This window comes from Leguminivora glycinivorella, chromosome 6 (genome assembly GCF_023078275.1).
Source record: "Leguminivora glycinivorella isolate SPB_JAAS2020 chromosome 6, LegGlyc_1.1, whole genome shotgun sequence".
Taxonomy (NCBI): Eukaryota; Metazoa; Arthropoda; class Insecta; order Lepidoptera; family Tortricidae; genus Leguminivora; species Leguminivora glycinivorella.
Window position 1 is genome coordinate 9307922 of NC_062976.1, and position 18986 is coordinate 9326907.

The following is an 18986-nucleotide window of genomic DNA, read 5'->3' on the forward strand; positions in this document are numbered from 1 at the left end:
TCCTATTGAATTGAATACAATTCGTAATCTATCTTGGTTCAGTGTCGCGAGGGGTTTATCGTTTGAGTTGGAACGTGATCGGTCAGTTGCTAAAAAAAGAATCTGGGTTAATAAACAACAAAATATCAAAGCGGTGCAAAACGTGGTGTTATCAGTGTGTGCAACATCTATAAAATGACGGGGGCACCTCGTGAACGCTGGGGCAGCCAAATCGAATATTTGTTATCATGTTTGGGGTACGCGGTTGGCATTGGTAATGTCTGGAGATTTCCTTATCTATGCTATAGGAATGGAGGAGGTAAATATTTTAAAGCTAATCTATATATAATGTATGTATCACTTGAATCAATACGTTGAAATATTTTTATAGTTATACAAATCCCATTCAATCCACACTGACACTTAAAACATAGAATAAATAAACCCTTGGTTTCAAGGATCCTAGAAAAGTGGTTATGAGGAAAATTTGAAAGAATAATTCCTCTTTTATTAAAATGGAAAAAAATGTTTTATTAGGGTACTCCCCCTACATGTAAAGTGGGGGCTGATTTTTTTTTCATTCCAACACCAACGTGTGATATATTGTTGGATAGGTATTTAATTATGAATAAGGGTTTACTAAGATCGTTTTTTGATAATATTAATATTTTTGGAAATAATCGCTCCTAAAGGAAAAAAAAGTGCGTCCCCCCCTCTAACTTTTGAACCATATGTTTAAATAATTTTTAAGAAAAAAAAACCGTCGCCTTTCGGGTTCTGGTGAAAGCTACTTGCGAATGTTGGATTATGTAGAAATGTGTAAGTATTTTTTAAAACTGCTTTTAATGCTTTAATTATTAGATGGAAACACAAATGAATATACGTATAACGTTAAGGTTTGAGGAGTTTCCTCAATTCCTCATGAATCCGATTATATTATAAGAAATCGAAGCTTGACAAACTTTGACTTCAAAACATATGCTTAACAAACATAACTAAATAAATGTCACTGTTCTGAACTTAAATGCATGCTTTTCTTACAAAAATACCAAAGTCACTATGAGTGTGCCGTTCAGGTTTGAGGAGTTTGGTTCTGGCCATCATCAGCAGTTCCACTGCACCAAATGTCACTGTTCTGGACGAAAGTGCATGCTGTTCTTATAAAAATACCAAAGTCACTATAAGTATGCCGTTCAGATTTGAGGAGTTCGGTTCTGACCATCATCAGAAATTCCACTGCACCAAATGTCACTGTTCTGGATGAAAGTGCATGCTGTTCTTATAAAAATGGCAAAGTCACTATAAGCGTGCCGTTCAGATTTGAGGAGTTTGGTTCTGGCCATCATCAGCAGTTCCACTGCACCAAATGTCACTGTTCTGGACGAAAGTGCATGCTGTTCTTATAAAAATACCAAAGTCACTATAAGCGTGCCGTTCAGATTTGAGGAGTTCGGTTCTGACCATCATCAGAAATTCCACTGCACCAAATGTCACTGTTCTGTACGAAAGTGCATGCTGTTCGTATAAAAATACCCAAGTCACTATAAGCGTGCCGTTCAGATTTTAAGAGTTCCGTTCTGGCCATCATCAGCAGTTCCACTGCACCAAATGTCACTGTTCCGTACCTAAATGCATGCTGTTCCTTTATTAACACAAAAATCACCATATGTATGCCTTTCAGATTTGAGGAGTTCCCTCGATTTCTCCAGGATCCCATCATCAGAACTGGGTTCTGAGAAAAATGGGACCAATCTGTATGTATATACATTCAATCAAAAAAAAATTTTCAAAATCGGTCCAGGAACGACGGAGATATCGAGGAACAAACATAAAAAAAAAAAAAAAAACATACAGACGACTTGATAACCGTCCTTCTTGAGATATGAGGCGACGGTTAAAAATATGAAAAAAATCACAAAAGTAGAACTTTATAAAGACTTTCTAGGAAAATTGTTTTGAACTTGATAGGTTCAGTAGTTTTTGAGAAAAATACGTAAAACTACGGAACCCTACACTGAGCGTGGCCCGACACGCTCTTGGCCGGTTTTTGATTGTTAAAGTTACCATTTAGGTTCTATTTGTTGTGAAAAATATTAATCCAATGTCCAATTAAGTACCTCTAGTTGATATGTAATTTCAGGGGCATTCCTCGTCCCGTATTTGCTCACCCTGTTCGCTTGCGGGATCCCGTTGGTGTACCTGGAGACGACTCTTGGACAGTTCGGTAGTACTGGATGCATCTCTGTCTTCAACATAAACCCTTTGTTCAAAGGTAAGACACCAAGAATCTTCTAAGAAGTACTTGTTTATTAGTAAGAAATTAAGAACATCAAATTATACCTAGTATGTATTAGCGTCTTTGTTGGTGTTTGCTTGGATTTTAATTCAATTTTTTTGAGACCAAGATCTGTTTTTATATAATACTATAGCTTTTGCCCGCGGCTTCGCTCGCGTTAGAAAGAGACAAAAAGTAGCCTATGTCACTCTCCATCCCTTCAACTATCTCCACTTAAAAAATCACGTCAATTCGTCGCTCCGTTTTGCCGTGAAAGACAGACAAACAAACAGACACACACACTTTCCCATTTATAATATTAGTATGGATGACTGTTGTGTAATAGTGGAGGCTGAAAATCACATCATGCTCAAAATTAAATTAACTAAGGTAATGGAAGAAGTGGCACAGTGGTTCGCAGCCAATGGTATGATATTGAACGTTGAAAAAACTAATATAATCCGCTTTTGCTTGCGTGGTAAAAGTGAGCACGACTTACATATAAGCTGCAACGGTCAACTTGTCCCGCAGGTGGATCAAGTGAAATACCTTGGTCTGATAATTGACTCAGGATTAACGTGGAGCCCGCATATCGACCAACTCTGTAACCGCCTGTCATCCGCTTGCTTTGCCCTGGGTAGACTTAGCACCTGCCTAAATAACAGCAACGTCAAAAAAGCTTACTATGGCTACTTTCACTCAATACTTACATACGGTATCGACCTGTGGGGTGACTCTGCGGACCGACTTAGGCCGTTTAGACTCCAAAAAAGAGCCATTCGGTGTATATCTGGAGTCCCATGGGATCACCCAGCTCAAGAACTTTTTAAACGGACAGGAATTCTCACCCTGCCGTGTGCATACATTTTCGAAGTGGCAAAATACGTGAGACGCAACATAGAACAGTTCCCGACCCGCAGCAACGCACGAGGTACGGCTTCCAGAAGGCGAAATGAACTTTATCCACCGCAAACACGACTAGCCAAGTCTAAGAAGTGTATGCATACGATAGGACCGAAAGTATATAACAAAATCCCGCTCGAATTGAAATCAACAACCAGCGATAAATGTTTCTTTGAAAAACTCAAATCTAAACTGGTGTCTGACGCACACTATTCAATTGATTCCTATTACGAAACCTAACACTGTATCAAATGAGTAAAACTGTAAGCATACAAATATACACATATAATTATAAAATTCGCTCGCCCAGCCTTGCCTATTAATAATTATTGTAATTTTTAAATCTAGCAGTAAGCATGCCAATGTACCTGACGTGTAAAATTTTATTTTATCAATAAAGGATTGTCTTGTATTGTATTGTATTGATGTACCTATAGCTTAGTCATAGTTCTGTGAAAGCATGTGTCACTTTTTTGAGGCTTTTACCCAAAGAGCCAATTTTTTTCGAGTTTTGCGGCATAGCGAATGGATTTGTAGCGTCGTCCTTATTAGTATGAAAAGAAGACATCACAGTTCAGTTCCCTCAAAAACAATTGGCATCCCAGCAAAGTATCTAAATAAATTCATTAAAATATGGTATTCACCTAGTAATTCTTAGAATAGTACATTACGATACAAGTGCGTAAAAAAGGAAGTTCGAAACGAGTGGCGATTTCTATATATATAGTTACGAATTTCCTTTTCGCACGTGTATCGTACGACGTTTTTCAGTACAGATGAGCCTCCGAAGTTTCAACCTGGCATATAATGAACCACTTCTCGCACTAGTCCGTAAAAAAACACCATCTGTACTGAAAACTATGTCATAACACGGGTATGGTAATAGTAAGTATATTAACAATTAACATTTATTAATGTTTACCTACATCAAATCATAATGACTATTATGAGGTATGGAACTGATTCCATCACCGCAGTATCGAGGAGTCCCACCTCTTGAAAAATATAATAAGATAGTAAAAATAAAAGTAAAGGCAAAATATAGTAAAAATAAAATTATAACAACAATTATTTATATTATTTACAGGAGCTGGGTATGCTGCTGTCATTCTAAACGTGATAGCCATTGTTTACTTCTCCACCATTCTGTCATACCCGATCCTGTTCATTTACCATTCATTCAGCACTCCGCTGCCATGGCAACACTGCGGTAATTACTGGAACACTGACAAATGTGTTGAGGTAAATGTACAGCCTGGCAAAAAAGGAATAGAAATTAATAGGGGCGCCACCGTCTATGTAAACAGTTTTTCCCCTCACTAGCTCGGAAACACGTGTTTTGTCCTTTAATACCAGCGGGTAAAAACTCATTTTATCCACTAGTGGGTAAAGTAATTTGACCTTGAATAAAGTCAAATTAACTGCTTTAAAATTGATAAAAGTAGGTGAATCTAGTAATAAAGATGATTTACCACCTGTGAAACTACTGGAAGCAGTGATAAACGCATTTTTTGCGTTGTAGTTTCCTCGCTATAGTGATGGGAAAGTTTTGTGTTACATTCGGGTGCAAATGTATTTTACTTCTCGTGTGTTAAAAAACTCGCAAGTTCAGGATTCTATTCTCGAACCACTCGCTTCGCTCGTAGTTCAACTATAGAATCCTTTCGCTTGCTCGTTTTTCAATTCCACACTCGGCGTTAAAATACAACTTTGCCCCCTTGTATAACAAATAACTATTAAATAAATATCATACCAACTTTGCCATTAAAGGCGAAAAATTAAGAAAATGTTGCTGCGAAGTGTTGACGTTTTCTAGAAATTCACGTCTTTTTACATTCAGAAAATGGATGGCTTAGAGTAAAATATTGCATGAATTGCATATTTCAATCGTGAAAGTGATTTAAAACATGTCTAGACCAAGAACTCGATTCGTGTTTCACAACTTGTTATATTTTTGTATTGGTTTTGATAATACCTTTATATGCTGATTGCGCATCTCACGCTCGATTACAATCTAATCAATGTACCTAAGGGCCACTTGCACCGCTTAACTCAAGGTTAGTGGGCGTCAACTTTCAAATTCCATGTAAAATGGTGGGTTAACATCGGGTTAACTCTCCATTTTCGGTGGTGCAAGTGACCTAAGTAATTTAATCCAACCTAACCCTATTTCAGACTGAACCAGTTACAATTATCAAAATAAGTTTAGAACTGTAAAAAGTTGTTTAAACTAAAAGTTCTCAAAATTCCTATTGTAGGTATAACTCGTTTGTCATCGGTTTGTCTCAAACGTTTTTCTGGTGATTTTCGATTAACCTAACTTTTATTTAATTTCAGATAACGAGTAATTCGAGCATATTTACTAGCAATGGATCTATTACAACCCCTGAAGACGAATTCTACCAGTAATACGATATTTTTATTCAATTCAGAATACTTACCGATTATTTTTAAATCCATTTTTAAGTTCAATCGCTGTTTTTAACCCCCGACGCAAAAACGACGGGGTATTAAAAGTTGGACGTGTCTGTCTGTCTGTTTGTCTGTATGTATGTCTGTCTGTGGCATCGTAGCTCCCCGACGGATAATTTAGAGTTTTTTTTGTTTGAAAGTTGAAGTAGTCAGGAGCGTTCTTAGCCATGTTTTATGAAAATCGATCCACTATTGTCGGGGTCTTTTTCAAAATTTTACTTTTAGCTTAGGTTAATGTGCGCGGTTGTTTAGGTATCTATTTATTTTTAACCCCCGACGCAAAAACGACGGGGTGTTATAAGTTTGACGTGTCTGTCTGTGTGTGTGTCTGTCTGTCTGTTTGTCTGTCGTAGCTCCTGAACGGATGAACCGATTTGGATTTAGTTTTTTTTGTCTGAAAGCTGAGTTAATCGGGAGTATTCTTAGCCTTGTTTCATGAAAATCAGTCTAATATGTCGCGGTCGGGGGTTTTTTCAAAATTTTAATTTTATGGTTAGGTTATAATAATAGTTAATACAATTCTAAATGGGAGTTACAGTGTAACAAATAGCACAGTGACAGCATGATTTCCACAGGAGTCGAGGTTAGTAAATAACATTATACTAAAAAAAAACACTTATTCCAGCATACGGTTGTTGCGAATGTCGTCCGGCATTCATGAAATTGGCGGCATGGTGTGGCCTGTCTTCTGGTGCAACTTGATCGGATACCTGTTAGTGTATATGTCTATCTGCAATGGAGTCAAGAGTGTCGGTAAGGTAAATCGGCCAAAAACAATTCTATATTTTAAAAAACCTTTAAAAAATACATATATCCTTTTAACCCCCGACGCAAAAACGACGGGGTGTTATAAGTTTGACGTGTCTGTCTGTCTGTCTGTCTGTTTGTCTCTCTGTTTGTCTCTCTGTGTGTGTGTCTGTCTGTGGCATCGTAGCTCCCGAACGGATGAACCGATTTAGATTTAGTTTTTTTTGTCTGAAAGCTGAGTTGGTCGGGAGAGTTCTTAACCATGTTTCATGAAAATCGGTCTACTATGTCGCAGCCGGGGTTTTATCAAAATTTTAATTTTGTGGTTAGGTTATTCTAGGTTTATAATAACTAGAATACTTCGTAGATACTAAAGTTTACCACAGTCAAATAACAACATTATTTCGAAGACAATTTTCTGCCTTCGCTACACATTCTGCACTCCGCTCCGTCATCTACATCGGTTGCATTGGATACATCTTATTAACATAACCATTTAGTGTACTTCCTCATTGCAGAAAGTTGTTGACTGAGATTCTCTTTTTGACGTAGGTTTGAGGAAAATTGGGTCAATTTGTCAACGCCCTAAAAACACTCGACACTGAGTTTACTTAGCAATGTGCATAAGAATTGAAAACGATGGAAGGTGAGTCAACCTGGCACGCTACTGCTGTCACTCACGAAACTTTCCGAAAAACTTTTTTTTGTTTGTTTATTTAGGTTACCATTTATTTTTGTCTGCAAAACTTTACTGTTGTCATTCCAATGTAAAAAAATTATAAAGAAAGGACATACCTAATATGTGCAGGTAATGTTGCGAACTTGCGATTGCTTACTTTTTGATTGCTGCTAAAAAAACAATGTTTGACGGGCTACCTTGATTGCTTATTATCAGGACATTATCAAGACTGGGTTTTAACTAAATCAAAGCAATGTGTAAGTAGGTACATAGTTAGGTATGGTAGGACTAGGTTTATCACTCGTAAGATGATTTTCCGTATCGGATAAAAAATAAGGCAATTCTGACACAAAAGATATCAAAAAACCGGCCAAGTGCGAGTCGGGCTCGCGCACAAAGGGTTCCGTAGCAGCAAATATAATAAACTTATTATGTCAATTTATACACCTGCCAAAATTACAGTTAAATCAACCTATCTCAAAAACTATAAGAGATACTTTGATCAAACCAAAAATCGTTGAAAGAGTTAATTAGCATGCATCACCTCTATTTTTTTTAGAATTTTATACCCCGTAGTTATAAAAATAGAGGGGGGGGACATACTTTTTACGACTTTGAGAGCTGATATCTCAAAAACCGTTCACTTTAAGAAAAATGTTTTTTAGAAAACTTTATATCATTTTAAAAGACCTTTCCATTGATACCCCACACGGGTATGTACATCGAAAAAAAATTTTCATCCCTCAGTTACATGTATGGGGGCCCCACCCCCAATTTTTTTTACTATTTAGTGTCATAATTTTGTAGCGGTTCATACAACACATATTCCCATCAAATTTCATCACTGTAGTACTTATAGTTTCCGAGTAAATCGGCTGTGACAGACGGACAGACGGACAGACGGACAGACGGACAGACGGACATGACGAAACTATAAGGGTTCCGTTTTTGCCATTTTGGCTACGGAACCCTAAAAACCATACTCGTACATATGAATTGAGTCCTAATAAATGTTTTGAAGTCAGTAACATTTTGTTCTAAAGAAGTTCTTTGTTCACAGATAGTGTACTTCACGGTGATATTTCCTTACGTGGTTCTATGCGTGCTGTTCATTCGTGGCATCACGCTACCTGGCGCTTGGGAGGGCATTAAGTTCTACGTGTGGCCCGACTGGCAGAAACTGGGAAACTCCAAGGTACAGAATAATCTCCCTACATGTTATGGAGACGGAATCGCTTTTGCCTGCTTAGTAAAAGCCAAAAGATGAAGCCGATTGGAGCAGAACAACGTTTTTAGGGTTCCGTACCAAAAAGGTCAACAGGAACCCTTATGGTGCGACTCTGTCCGTCTGTCTGTCCGTCTGTCACATTCCTAAATATCTCGAGAACTACTAATGCTATCAACTTGAAATTTGGAATAGTTGTGAACATTGTGAACCTCTACAAATAGAAGGTATAATTTTTTTTTAATTTATTAATTTTAATTGTAGAAAATGGCCAAAATGAAAGGGGGCAACCTGTAAATTTCAAGTTACTAGGTCAAGTGGGGTATCGTTAGAAAGAGCTCAAATTGAACGTAAATAAACTATTTTTTATAATTTTTTTGTTGTGGAAAAAAAAATAATTTTGAAGGAAAATGTAAAAAACAATACCGTTCCCCCCCCCCCCTTATCTCCGAAGTTTATCAACGAAAAATTATGAAATTTTTAGGAAACATTGGTTTTATGCTAAATATTACAGGACGGATTAAAAATATAATCGTGTTTGTATCTTGAAAACTTTTTTTTTTATTCACAAAAACTTTTCAGATTTTTACTTTTAATTTACCCACCTTTGCGGATGTATATAGTACTTCAAATTAATACGAGATGTTACGTAAATCATCTTCTTTCCAATAAAGTAAAAATTGTTTAAATCGGTTAACATTATAAAGAATAATCCCTGAAAAACCAACATACTATGGTCGCGCAAATTAGTTAGCGAATTCACAGAGAGATGGCGCTATACACAATAATGCTCATTAGTACCTATACTTTTGTCTTCTAGTCAAGTCGTTAGAGTTATGTGAAAACATGAGATTATTTTAACTGGGGAGTTTGAAAGTTTGTACGGAACCCTCGGTGGGCGAGTCCGACTCGCACTTGACCGGTTTTTTTTTTCTATCCATGTAGTTACCTCGCGCGTGAAAAATCAGTGCGATAGTCCGCGCCAGGAGTTATTCCCAAAACCAAGCAAAGCGCCTATCCTATTTACATACAGGCTTATAATCATTATTTCTATTCGAATAGATGGAGATAATTAGATAAGTATTTAGCACCTATCTGATTTGTGTATATTTACTTAGTTATTTACCAATTTCAGGTTTGGGCAGATGCCGCTATGCAACTGTTCTATTCGCTCGGACCTGGCTGGGGAGGATTAATCAGTATGGCCAGTTTCAATAAATTTCATTACAAAAATTTAAGGTTAGTAACGTTAAAATACACCATATTCATTGACCGAGAGATAACGAAGTACCATACTGACAGTGACTAAACATTTTTTATAAATTTCAGATCATCTATCCTGATTCCTCTAATCAACAGCGGCACTAGTATCTGGGCAGGTTTCGTAGTATTCTCCGTGCTAGGCTTCGCCGCAGAACGGGCAGGTGTCCCTATAGACAAAGTGGCCACAGCAGGCCCTGGTCTCGCCTTCATCACGTACCCTACTGCTGTAACTATGATGCCTGCGTCCAACTTCTGGGCCCTCACGTTCTTTGTCATGCTGTTTCTCTTAGGTATTGATTCTATGGTAAGTAAAATGATTGCCAAACATTTTTCAATTTTTTATAACAAATGCTAGATCCAAGAGAGGCCCTGGTTTCGCTTTCATCACATACCCTACTGCTGTAACTATGATGCCTGCATCGGCTGCATCCAACTTCTGGGCTGACACATTTTTTGTCATGCTGGTTCTCTTAGGTATACTCTCCCGGCCGATTTCGACCACGGCGACTCTCTTAGGTATTGATTCTATGGTAGGTAAGTAAAATAATTACAAACAAGCGCAAGGACTACTTGTTTACTTTTCTATAAGAAATGGTAGGGTAGGTCCTCTGCAGGACCGGGTCCCTTATTCATCACATGCCTCACCGTTGTTACTTCCAAGTCTCCTAAGCCAATGCTGATCCAAGGTGATCCACGTGTGATATCAAATTGCCAATTCTAACATTCCTCTGATCAAGATGACAATTTTACATGTTATCTGAACATCAACACACATCGTTCAACGTATTTTTCACAGGTTTGAGCTTTGCTACGGTCCTACGGACTAGATTAGATTCTAACATATTACCAGCCGGCGTAGCCGAATGGCAATCGTCGACGCCAGACGTCGACATAATTGCAGTCTCTGTTGCGCCTATACGCAAGAGCGATAGAGATAGATAGCTACGAAACAGATATTATCGTGAGCGTTTGTGCATTCGGCTACGCACACAGAAATATCCGACAAACATCAAGGGGCTTTGTATTATTGACTAAGCAACATTTTCTATTAAGATATGGGCAGGATGCCAATCCAATATACAATAAACGAAAACCCAACTTTCCGTGTCAATTTCTCTACGACATAATAAAACCCAATATTGTTTCAGTTCGTGACAATAGAGGCAATAATCGCTGGCTTCATGGACGAGTTTCCGAAATTACGGGCGCATAAACGATGGATAACTTTTCTGACGTGTGTTCTGCTCTTCCTTTCGGGAATCATTTGCAATACTGAGGTGAGCGGTAAACAATATACCTACATCCATACTAATATTACAAATGGGAAAGTGTGTGTGTCGGTTTGTTTGTCTGTCTTTCACGGCAAAACGGAGCGACGAATCGATTTTTTAAGTGGAGATAGTTGAAGGGATGGAGAGTGACACTACTTTTTGTCTCATTGTAACCCCCCACTTCCCTAAAATGGGGGTGGAAGTTTTTATGGAGCATTCCGCAATTTTAGAATTTAACGTGAGCGAAGCCGCGGGCAAAAGCTAGTAATGTACTTGCTTTTGCCCTATACCAAGGACCATTTAATACAGGACCAGCAGAGTCCATACTAAATACCGTACCCCGTTGGCAGCCGTAAATCTATGTCACTAGATGTCACTAAGAGTGTCATTTGAATAAAAATGTCGTTATTTTTTTAAATACGCACGCGGTAGTTCAACGGCATTACAGGTGATACAGTGAAAAGTATATAGATGACGCTAGGGGCCCGTGTCATGTTTCAGTCCCTGTTTACAACGCAAGTCATCGTTCTTATTTTGAATTATGACAATCATGCAAAAGAGTACCATACTGTCAAATTTTCTATCTCTTTCATTTTGAGCGTGACGTCAATAATTAGTAATATTACTTTCAATATATTTAAAATTTAGATTTTAATGAGGCCATTTCGAACGGTGTTTATGATAGATATCATGTTGACAATCAATCTCCTGACCGTCTCGCTCATACCAATCCTATCCTATATTTGAACGAGTGCGACCGAAACAGTTGAGTATTATTGAAGATTTTTGAATGTCTAAAATCTTATTGGTAGTTGTCGAAAACCCCTTTTTCCATAAAGTGTTGGCGCGACGTCAAGTGGGTGATAGGCGTACGAGCAAGTACGCGTTGGATGGTCGACTACTATGCGCAGCGGTTTTTACGCGTACTTACGGTGACACACAATCGAAAAAGGTCGTCGAGCCATAAGTACGCATACCTGCTCGTATCGTACGTTTATCACCCACTTCAGACTGCGTTTCGATCGGCGTTTAGCGACAATGATTATCAGCTCGGCTTCATGGCTTTACGAACCTTAGCTCGGACCATCGAATATGAAACTTATAAACTTCTTTATACACAAGGGTATAAAGAAGTTTATAACCAGAGGTGCTCCATGACACACCAATCTGTCGCCAGCACCGCTACACTTCAACGGCCAAGTCACACAACATCCATACTAATATTATAAATGGGAAAGTGTGTGTGTCTGTTTGTTTGTCCATCTTTCACGGCAAAACGGAGCGACGTATTGACGTGATTTTTTAAGTGGAGATAGTTGAAGGGATGGAAAGTGACATAGGCTACTTTTTGTCTCTTTTTATATCCCCCCACTTCCTTAGAATGGAGGATGGAAGTTTGTGGAGAGATTTTCGAATTTAACGAGAGCGAAGCCGCGGGCAAAGGCTAGTTAACTATAATAATAAAGAAATCGCAGTAAGGAACTTTATGTAGATTTCATTACTTTTTAGAGATAAACAAGCAACTCCATCGAGACGGCTATTTTTTACAGAATGTTTTTGGTGGGATATACATAGGCATAGGTATATAACACTAACAAGGTATCTATTGTCTTAGTCCGTTTTCACATTATCCGATCCGATATCGGATGTCGGAAGGATTTAAATGGAAAAAATCCAAAATAGCGCCTGTAATGTATGGGGTATCAGTCCTACATCCGATATCGGATCGGATAATGTGAAAACGCATTTAGTCTCATTAATTATTACTTAAGGTAACGGACCCAATCATGGACAGTTTAAGAAAAATTTTCGCCTGTTTTTGATATTTCACTCATAAATGTAAAAATTCTACCGCTAAGCGTGTTAAATCTTGAATGTCCTATCCTTCTTTTACATTTCAAGCGTATTGTAGAATAGATACTCTTATTGGTTTCTTCAAAGTTAACAAATTAAAACTAGGTGTTTTTTCTCCAATTATGGACGGCAGTTCTCCAGTAATGGATCCCCCATTATGGACAGTGAAATAAGTTTAAAATTTTACTTTTAAAGCCAACTGATACTCAATGAGTAAATTTTATATACCATAAATACAATTAGTTTGAGTTATTTTAACATAGGATTGTTTCTTGTAAATTTTGGTTTTGTAAATTGTTCCTTGTCCATCATAGGAGGTAGGCAGTTTTTGGGTTCCAGTAATGGACACTCGCAAAATAACGCCATTTCTTTATATCTTTGGAGCAACAAACTAGTATGTTTTATACCTTATCTCATGCTTAATGCAGTAAGTAAAACGCATTCAAGTTTACACCGAGTATTATTTTTTTATTATTTTATACATGAACTCAACTCTCTTAGCAACATTACTAAGAATTCGTCTTGATATTTTTTTCAGTAAACTGATGAATTTGATCTTGTCGCCAAATCCTTCAGAAATAACCGAATTAATTGAAACTTCAAAATGAAACAGCTCTACAACTCTAGTTTATGGTACATAGCCGTCAGTTTTTAGAAGCTAACTTTAGATACTTATTTTTAAGGATTTGTGTTTTTTTGTCCATAATGGCATCACCGTCCATTACGGGGTATTTCACCTGTATGTCAGAGTTTCACTAATTATTTCCTTTTATTCATTTATTATCTCAGTTTAGGTTTATACGAGTACCAAACGAGTAGTATACGAGTAGAAAATATATTACCAAAACAATACAAACTATCATTAATTTATTATAAAAACGTAATCCAAAGTGCCACACCTGGCGGCCTAACTATCCGCGTTGTGTCCAAGACGAAGCCTGACCGACGAAGCTAGCAAGTCTCTCTACATGTTAGCTGAAATACTGTCAAACCATTCACTGTGATTACTCAGATTATTATAAGCAAAATGATCTTCGAATGAACTTTCTGGACAATTGAGATGCATGGGCGCAGTCGAAACCAGCTCGCCCCTTCAGCCGTGTCCCGTTGAAAATCGGAAAGATTATTTTCCTTAGCACATTTAATGTTTACAAATTGGATTCGCCTTCTGTCACCTAAACTGGTAATTTTATGTATGAGGTCATTGGTCATACAATTATTAATTTATACAGTTATTAATTCTGTATCTCTACTCGCATTGCTGCTGCGATTCTAAAATATTTAATATCCATATATTATGAATATTCAATAAATCATACAATGACATTCGTGATGTGACATGGATGTCAGATGTCACAATGATTGCGTTTTGTTGAACGTATTTGAGCTCAACATATAGGTTTATTATCACTAAGTATATTATATTAATGAACAACGAAACGGATGTGACATTTTCCTAGTCCACCAACGTCATCTAGTCATTTTATTTGGCAATAATTAGACAACATGCGAACAAACTTAGCCAGCGAAGCGATCACAACTACGTCGAGGCCGACCAAAAAATATAATTTGTAAAAATTGTGTTTTGAGCCAATATTTTGATATTAAAATAAAGTTTTTTGATAGTTATTCATAGTATAATATAAAAACAAGTAAAAATATGGGTGAAAATATGTTTTTTTCCACTCCCGGGTTACGAAACAACGCCATCTAGTTTTAAAGCAAAAACTAAGCTTTTTTCAGGGGTACGCTTTTTTGTATGGGCTATATCAGTCTAGTATTAAATGGTCCTTGCCTATACTGAGAAAATTTTACTATGGGACCCAACCCAACCCAAAATCACGTCAAGAAATCCCTGTTTCATACACCTTTTTCCTGTTTGACCTTGACAAAAACTATATAGATAATAGATTTCTGGTCCGCCTGATGGAAAGAGATCACCGTAACTTATAAACACCTGTAACTCCAGGGGGTGTCATATGTGCGTTGCCAACCCATTAGAAACTTTTACTAAACTACGAACCAAAGAGGATCGAGTATTATAGAGAGTTACTGTCAAAGTAAAATGTGTAATCACAGTGCAAAGACTGCCATCTCTCGATACAAGCTTAAAAATTTTGAACCTCAGTTTTGACAATTTGGCCCATATTGTTAACTTGATATGTGTTAAAATGTCAAATATTAATATTAGAGCCATTTAGCCGAGCGTTCCCCAAAGTTGTAACGCCATCTAGGACACCGTACGTTTTTCTCTATGACTTTGAGGTACGTTATTTTCTTAGACTTTATCCGTCTAATACGGAGTTACATATGTCTTTGCTACGAACTAATACATACATTAAACTTTTAACTAAACTAAATCTACTGAAAGTGGATGTAGATAAAGTAAATTCAGGTATGTAAATACCTAAGTCGAAATGTCTTTCAAGCATTTGGTATAATTAATTATGCATTATGCAATGCGATGGTGAAGAACATGGCATAAGTAACCTAGTTCTATCTAAGAAATAGTTCAAAAGGAACTAGGCATGTTGCGTGACTCTGTCTATCGCATAGTTTGACGATAACAGCAAAATGTTTCAGTGAAGCCAAAGATTATTTATATAGGATTTACATACTTCATACTAAGAATCGTACCTCGATTTTTTAGCGCCACCTGTTAAATACTATCATAACTACACTGATGAAACTTACAATTTGTTCAAAATGTGTATTGACGTGATATCATGATTTTAAAATAAAGAAATATGCCATTAACCCCTCGTATGCTTAGACACGGATCCGTGCGTGGGAATTTTAATCTATTGCTTTAAATGTCAAGGTCACTATTTCAATGACCAAAATTGACAGGCCGCATACGAGGGCCCGAGGGGTTAAATGTGTTCATATAAAAAATAAAAACACGGAAAAATATTTGGAGAAAATATGATTTTGGCCACTTTCTGGCTGCGAAACAGCGCCATCTAGTTTTAAGCCTAAAAGGCCATACATTTCAGGGGTACGCTTTTTTGTATGGATGGGCTTTGTCAATCCAGTATTAAATCGTTCTTGGTGTAGCTTAAAATTGAGACTGTAACTTTGTATGTAACGACTAAAGACACGTTACATTTGTGCTTCATGGGCTTTTGTCAAGCAAGGTTACATAGTTTGAGTGAATTCAGTTTAAAAATTAATCTACACTACAATACGGGCAAGATATTTGACTTATTTACGAAAGGCGTACCTAGGACACCTAGGTATCTGTACCTACATGTGTTGTGTATTATCTCGCTTTGCTTTGTGTTCCTCAGACAAATCACAATTAAGAGAACTTTTGAATAATGATTTTATTGATTTCAAAAGTATGAGCACTGCATCGTCTTCCTCGTCTTATCCCGGCATTTGCCACAGCTCATGGGAGCCTGCACTGAGGGAAAAAACAACCAGTTTTCATGTTCGTTCAACAAGTTTTTTGGTTAAAATAGCTCCTACGTGCTCTTTGGTTCAAATAACAAGTTAGATTTTGTTAAGTGTGACATTCTACAAGTTACTCGTTTTTGAATCAACAATAATAATATATTTGAATCAACAAGTCGATTTTATAAAAGCAACATGACACTTATTGTTTTAAACATACGTTTGGCTGATTCAATCTTTTAACACGTTTGACTTATAGCAACAAGTCGAACTTGTTAAATTCACAATGAAAATTTCTCTCAGAGTGGGGTCCACTTTGGCAACTGCACCAGAGAAAAAAGTTTCACTTCTGTAAAATAATATAATAAAAATCCTTTTCCCCTCACTAGCTCGGAAACACGTGTTTTGTCCTTTAATACCAGCGGGTAAAAACGCATTTTATCCACTAGTGGGTAAAGTAATTCGACCTTGAATAAAGTCAAATTAACTGCTTTAAAATTGATAAAAGTAGGCTAATCTAGTAATAAAGATGATTTACCACCTGTGGAACTACTGGAAGCAGTGACAAACGTATTTTTTGCGTTGTAGTTTCCTCGCTATAGTGAGGGGAAAAGTTTTGTGTTACACTCGGGTGCAAATGTATTTTACTTCTCGTGTGTTAAAAAACTCGCTAGTTCAGGATTCTATTCTCGAACCACTCGCTTCGCTCGTGGTTCAACTATAGAATCCTTTCACTTGCTCGTTTTTCAATTCCACACTCGGCGTTCAAATACAACTTTGCCCCCTTGTATAACAAATAACTATTTTTTTTTCAGGGTGGCCTCCACGTCATTAGCCTCTTAGATACACATGTGGCCATCGCGGCAGCACCGGTGGTTTGTTTAATGGAGCTCATAGCGGCGGTGTACACATACGGAACCGCAAACCTGAGTCTGGATGTCCGCTTCATGACTGGACGGCCGCTGAGACCGTTCTGGATATTTATGTGGCGTTACATAGTGCCACCTTTCTTATTGGTAAGTGTATCGCAGATATACCTTGTGGATCTTGTGATTATCGCTGCCACACTGGTAGCTGCGGTGTATACATACGGATCCTCAACCTTAAGCCTAGATCAGGAGTCACCAAATGGCGGACGGCAGTTCGCATCCAGACCGCCGATCTAGGTACCCTAATGTGGACTACGTTTCATTGTTCTGCCTTCAGGAACGGACCGATATGGTTGTCTTCTTACAATCAGGTTTGCTTCAATGTTTGCTTCATGGCTGGACCACCGCTGAGACCGTTCCGTTCAGTCACACCTCGGACAATAGCGATCAAATATATAAAAGAGGCGCGTTCCTACGCACACAGTCTAAAAGCTTGTGTAGGTAAACGCGTACTATGCTTGCATGAGTGAGATATGACAGGTCGACTGGTCGCATTTTTGACAGGCGGTTACTGTGAGGTAACCGATAGCGGGTGGGCGTCACTGTTAGCGAGAAGCGGAAGTGGCCATACTGTACGATAGTACTCTTTATTATAATGTGATACTGGTGTTGTTCGCACGCATTAATGTTAATGTCTGATTCATCATTATTGTCTAAATGTTTCACATTTTCATGCAGATTATAATCGTATATGGAATGCGGGATACCACCGGCCTCGCGGGGTTGTGTATCGCCTTATGCTCCGTCATGTGCATACCGCTATACGCCATCAAGGTCATTTATCAATCTAGAGGTCCTCTAATACAGGTAATTATGATTTTATTGCTTACATTCACTTATACAAATAAGTATACCATTCTTATACATATAATTATATTGTGCACCATGGGGCGTAAGTTAAGTATTGCAAACGAGAGTATAGTTAAATCGCAATGGTTTGCCGAAGAAAACTGTAATTTTGAGTAGGTACTTTAAAGGCCGGCAGCAAGCACGAAATTAAATCCCTATTAATTTTCTGTATTAAAACAGCTGATGGTAACTAACATTTATACTGCGAACCCATTGAAAAAAGGGCACTTAAAAAAGATACTAGTCACAGCAATGTCAAGAAAAGTGGCGTGTACTCCCAGAAGCGCGATTTATAAGTTTATTCAGAACAAGGTCGTATATTATTCATGAATTCAGGCAGGCCATAAAACACTCGAACATCGAAAATAGCTTTATTTGTCTATCTAGTAGTTGGCGGTATAAATTGCGACAGTGCTCATACATAGATGTGAGCTCAATTTCAAACTAATAAAAATTGCTTTTTGTGCTACACGTTTTTGTTTTAAAGATTGCCCTACTTTAACCTAAGAATACTTAGGGCCCCTACCGTTATTAACCTAAGTTCGCGGGGAGATGGACCAGACGAGAGATAGGGAAAAATGGAAAGGGATGGAAGAGGCCCATACGGCAAACAGCAAACCGAGTCTGAAACCAAAGTTTCATACTTTGGTTTCGTTAAATCTAAAATTTTATAAACTGTAAAAGAAATGTAAGTAATTTGTACAAACTTATATTATATTATACATTTGTCGTAGACCGTGGCGAACAAAACTCAACTAACTCTGTCGAACCAATGCGGCAGAACGATAGACAAAGATAACCATGATAACTAAAGCGTTGCAACTTGTCTTCAGATGCTTTGTAGATGAGATCCAGTAGCGATTCGTTCACCAGTTGTCTACAGGCCCTGAACAAGGTGATATAGCAATCGTTTCACTTTTCAGCGGATCCGCGAAAATTGCCGCGCGAGCAAGGAGTGGGGTCCCGTAGATCCAGACCTGCGGTTAAGCTGGCTCGCTGCACGAAAGCATGAGAAGAACAAGCGGCAAGCCATCAGCGAGATTGAGTGTTTCGGACACGAGCAGGCCGTGTGATTTTTTGTGTGTGTGTGTGACTCAATTAAAATTGTTTACTTTTGTAACCTTGCGTTTTGTTTATATCCCAA

General features: G+C 37.8%; 1 protein-coding gene across 1 annotated transcript; it reads left to right on the forward strand.

Moving 5' to 3' along the window:
• The first annotated feature begins 59 nt into the window (after positions 1–59).
• On the forward strand, positions 60–18962 carry LOC125226914 (sodium-dependent proline transporter-like). The gene is made up of 12 exons (XM_048131093.1): positions 60–298; positions 2120–2251; positions 4245–4399; positions 5495–5562; positions 6255–6387; positions 8116–8250; positions 9416–9519; positions 9610–9847; positions 10692–10820; positions 16880–17080; positions 17672–17800; positions 18766–18962. Exons 1-12 carry the CDS (start codon positions 175–177, stop codon positions 18913–18915), a joined length of 1698 nt encoding a protein of 565 aa, XP_047987050.1. The 5' UTR covers positions 60–174; the 3' UTR covers positions 18916–18962.
• The last annotated feature ends 24 nt before the right edge of the window (positions 18963–18986 follow it).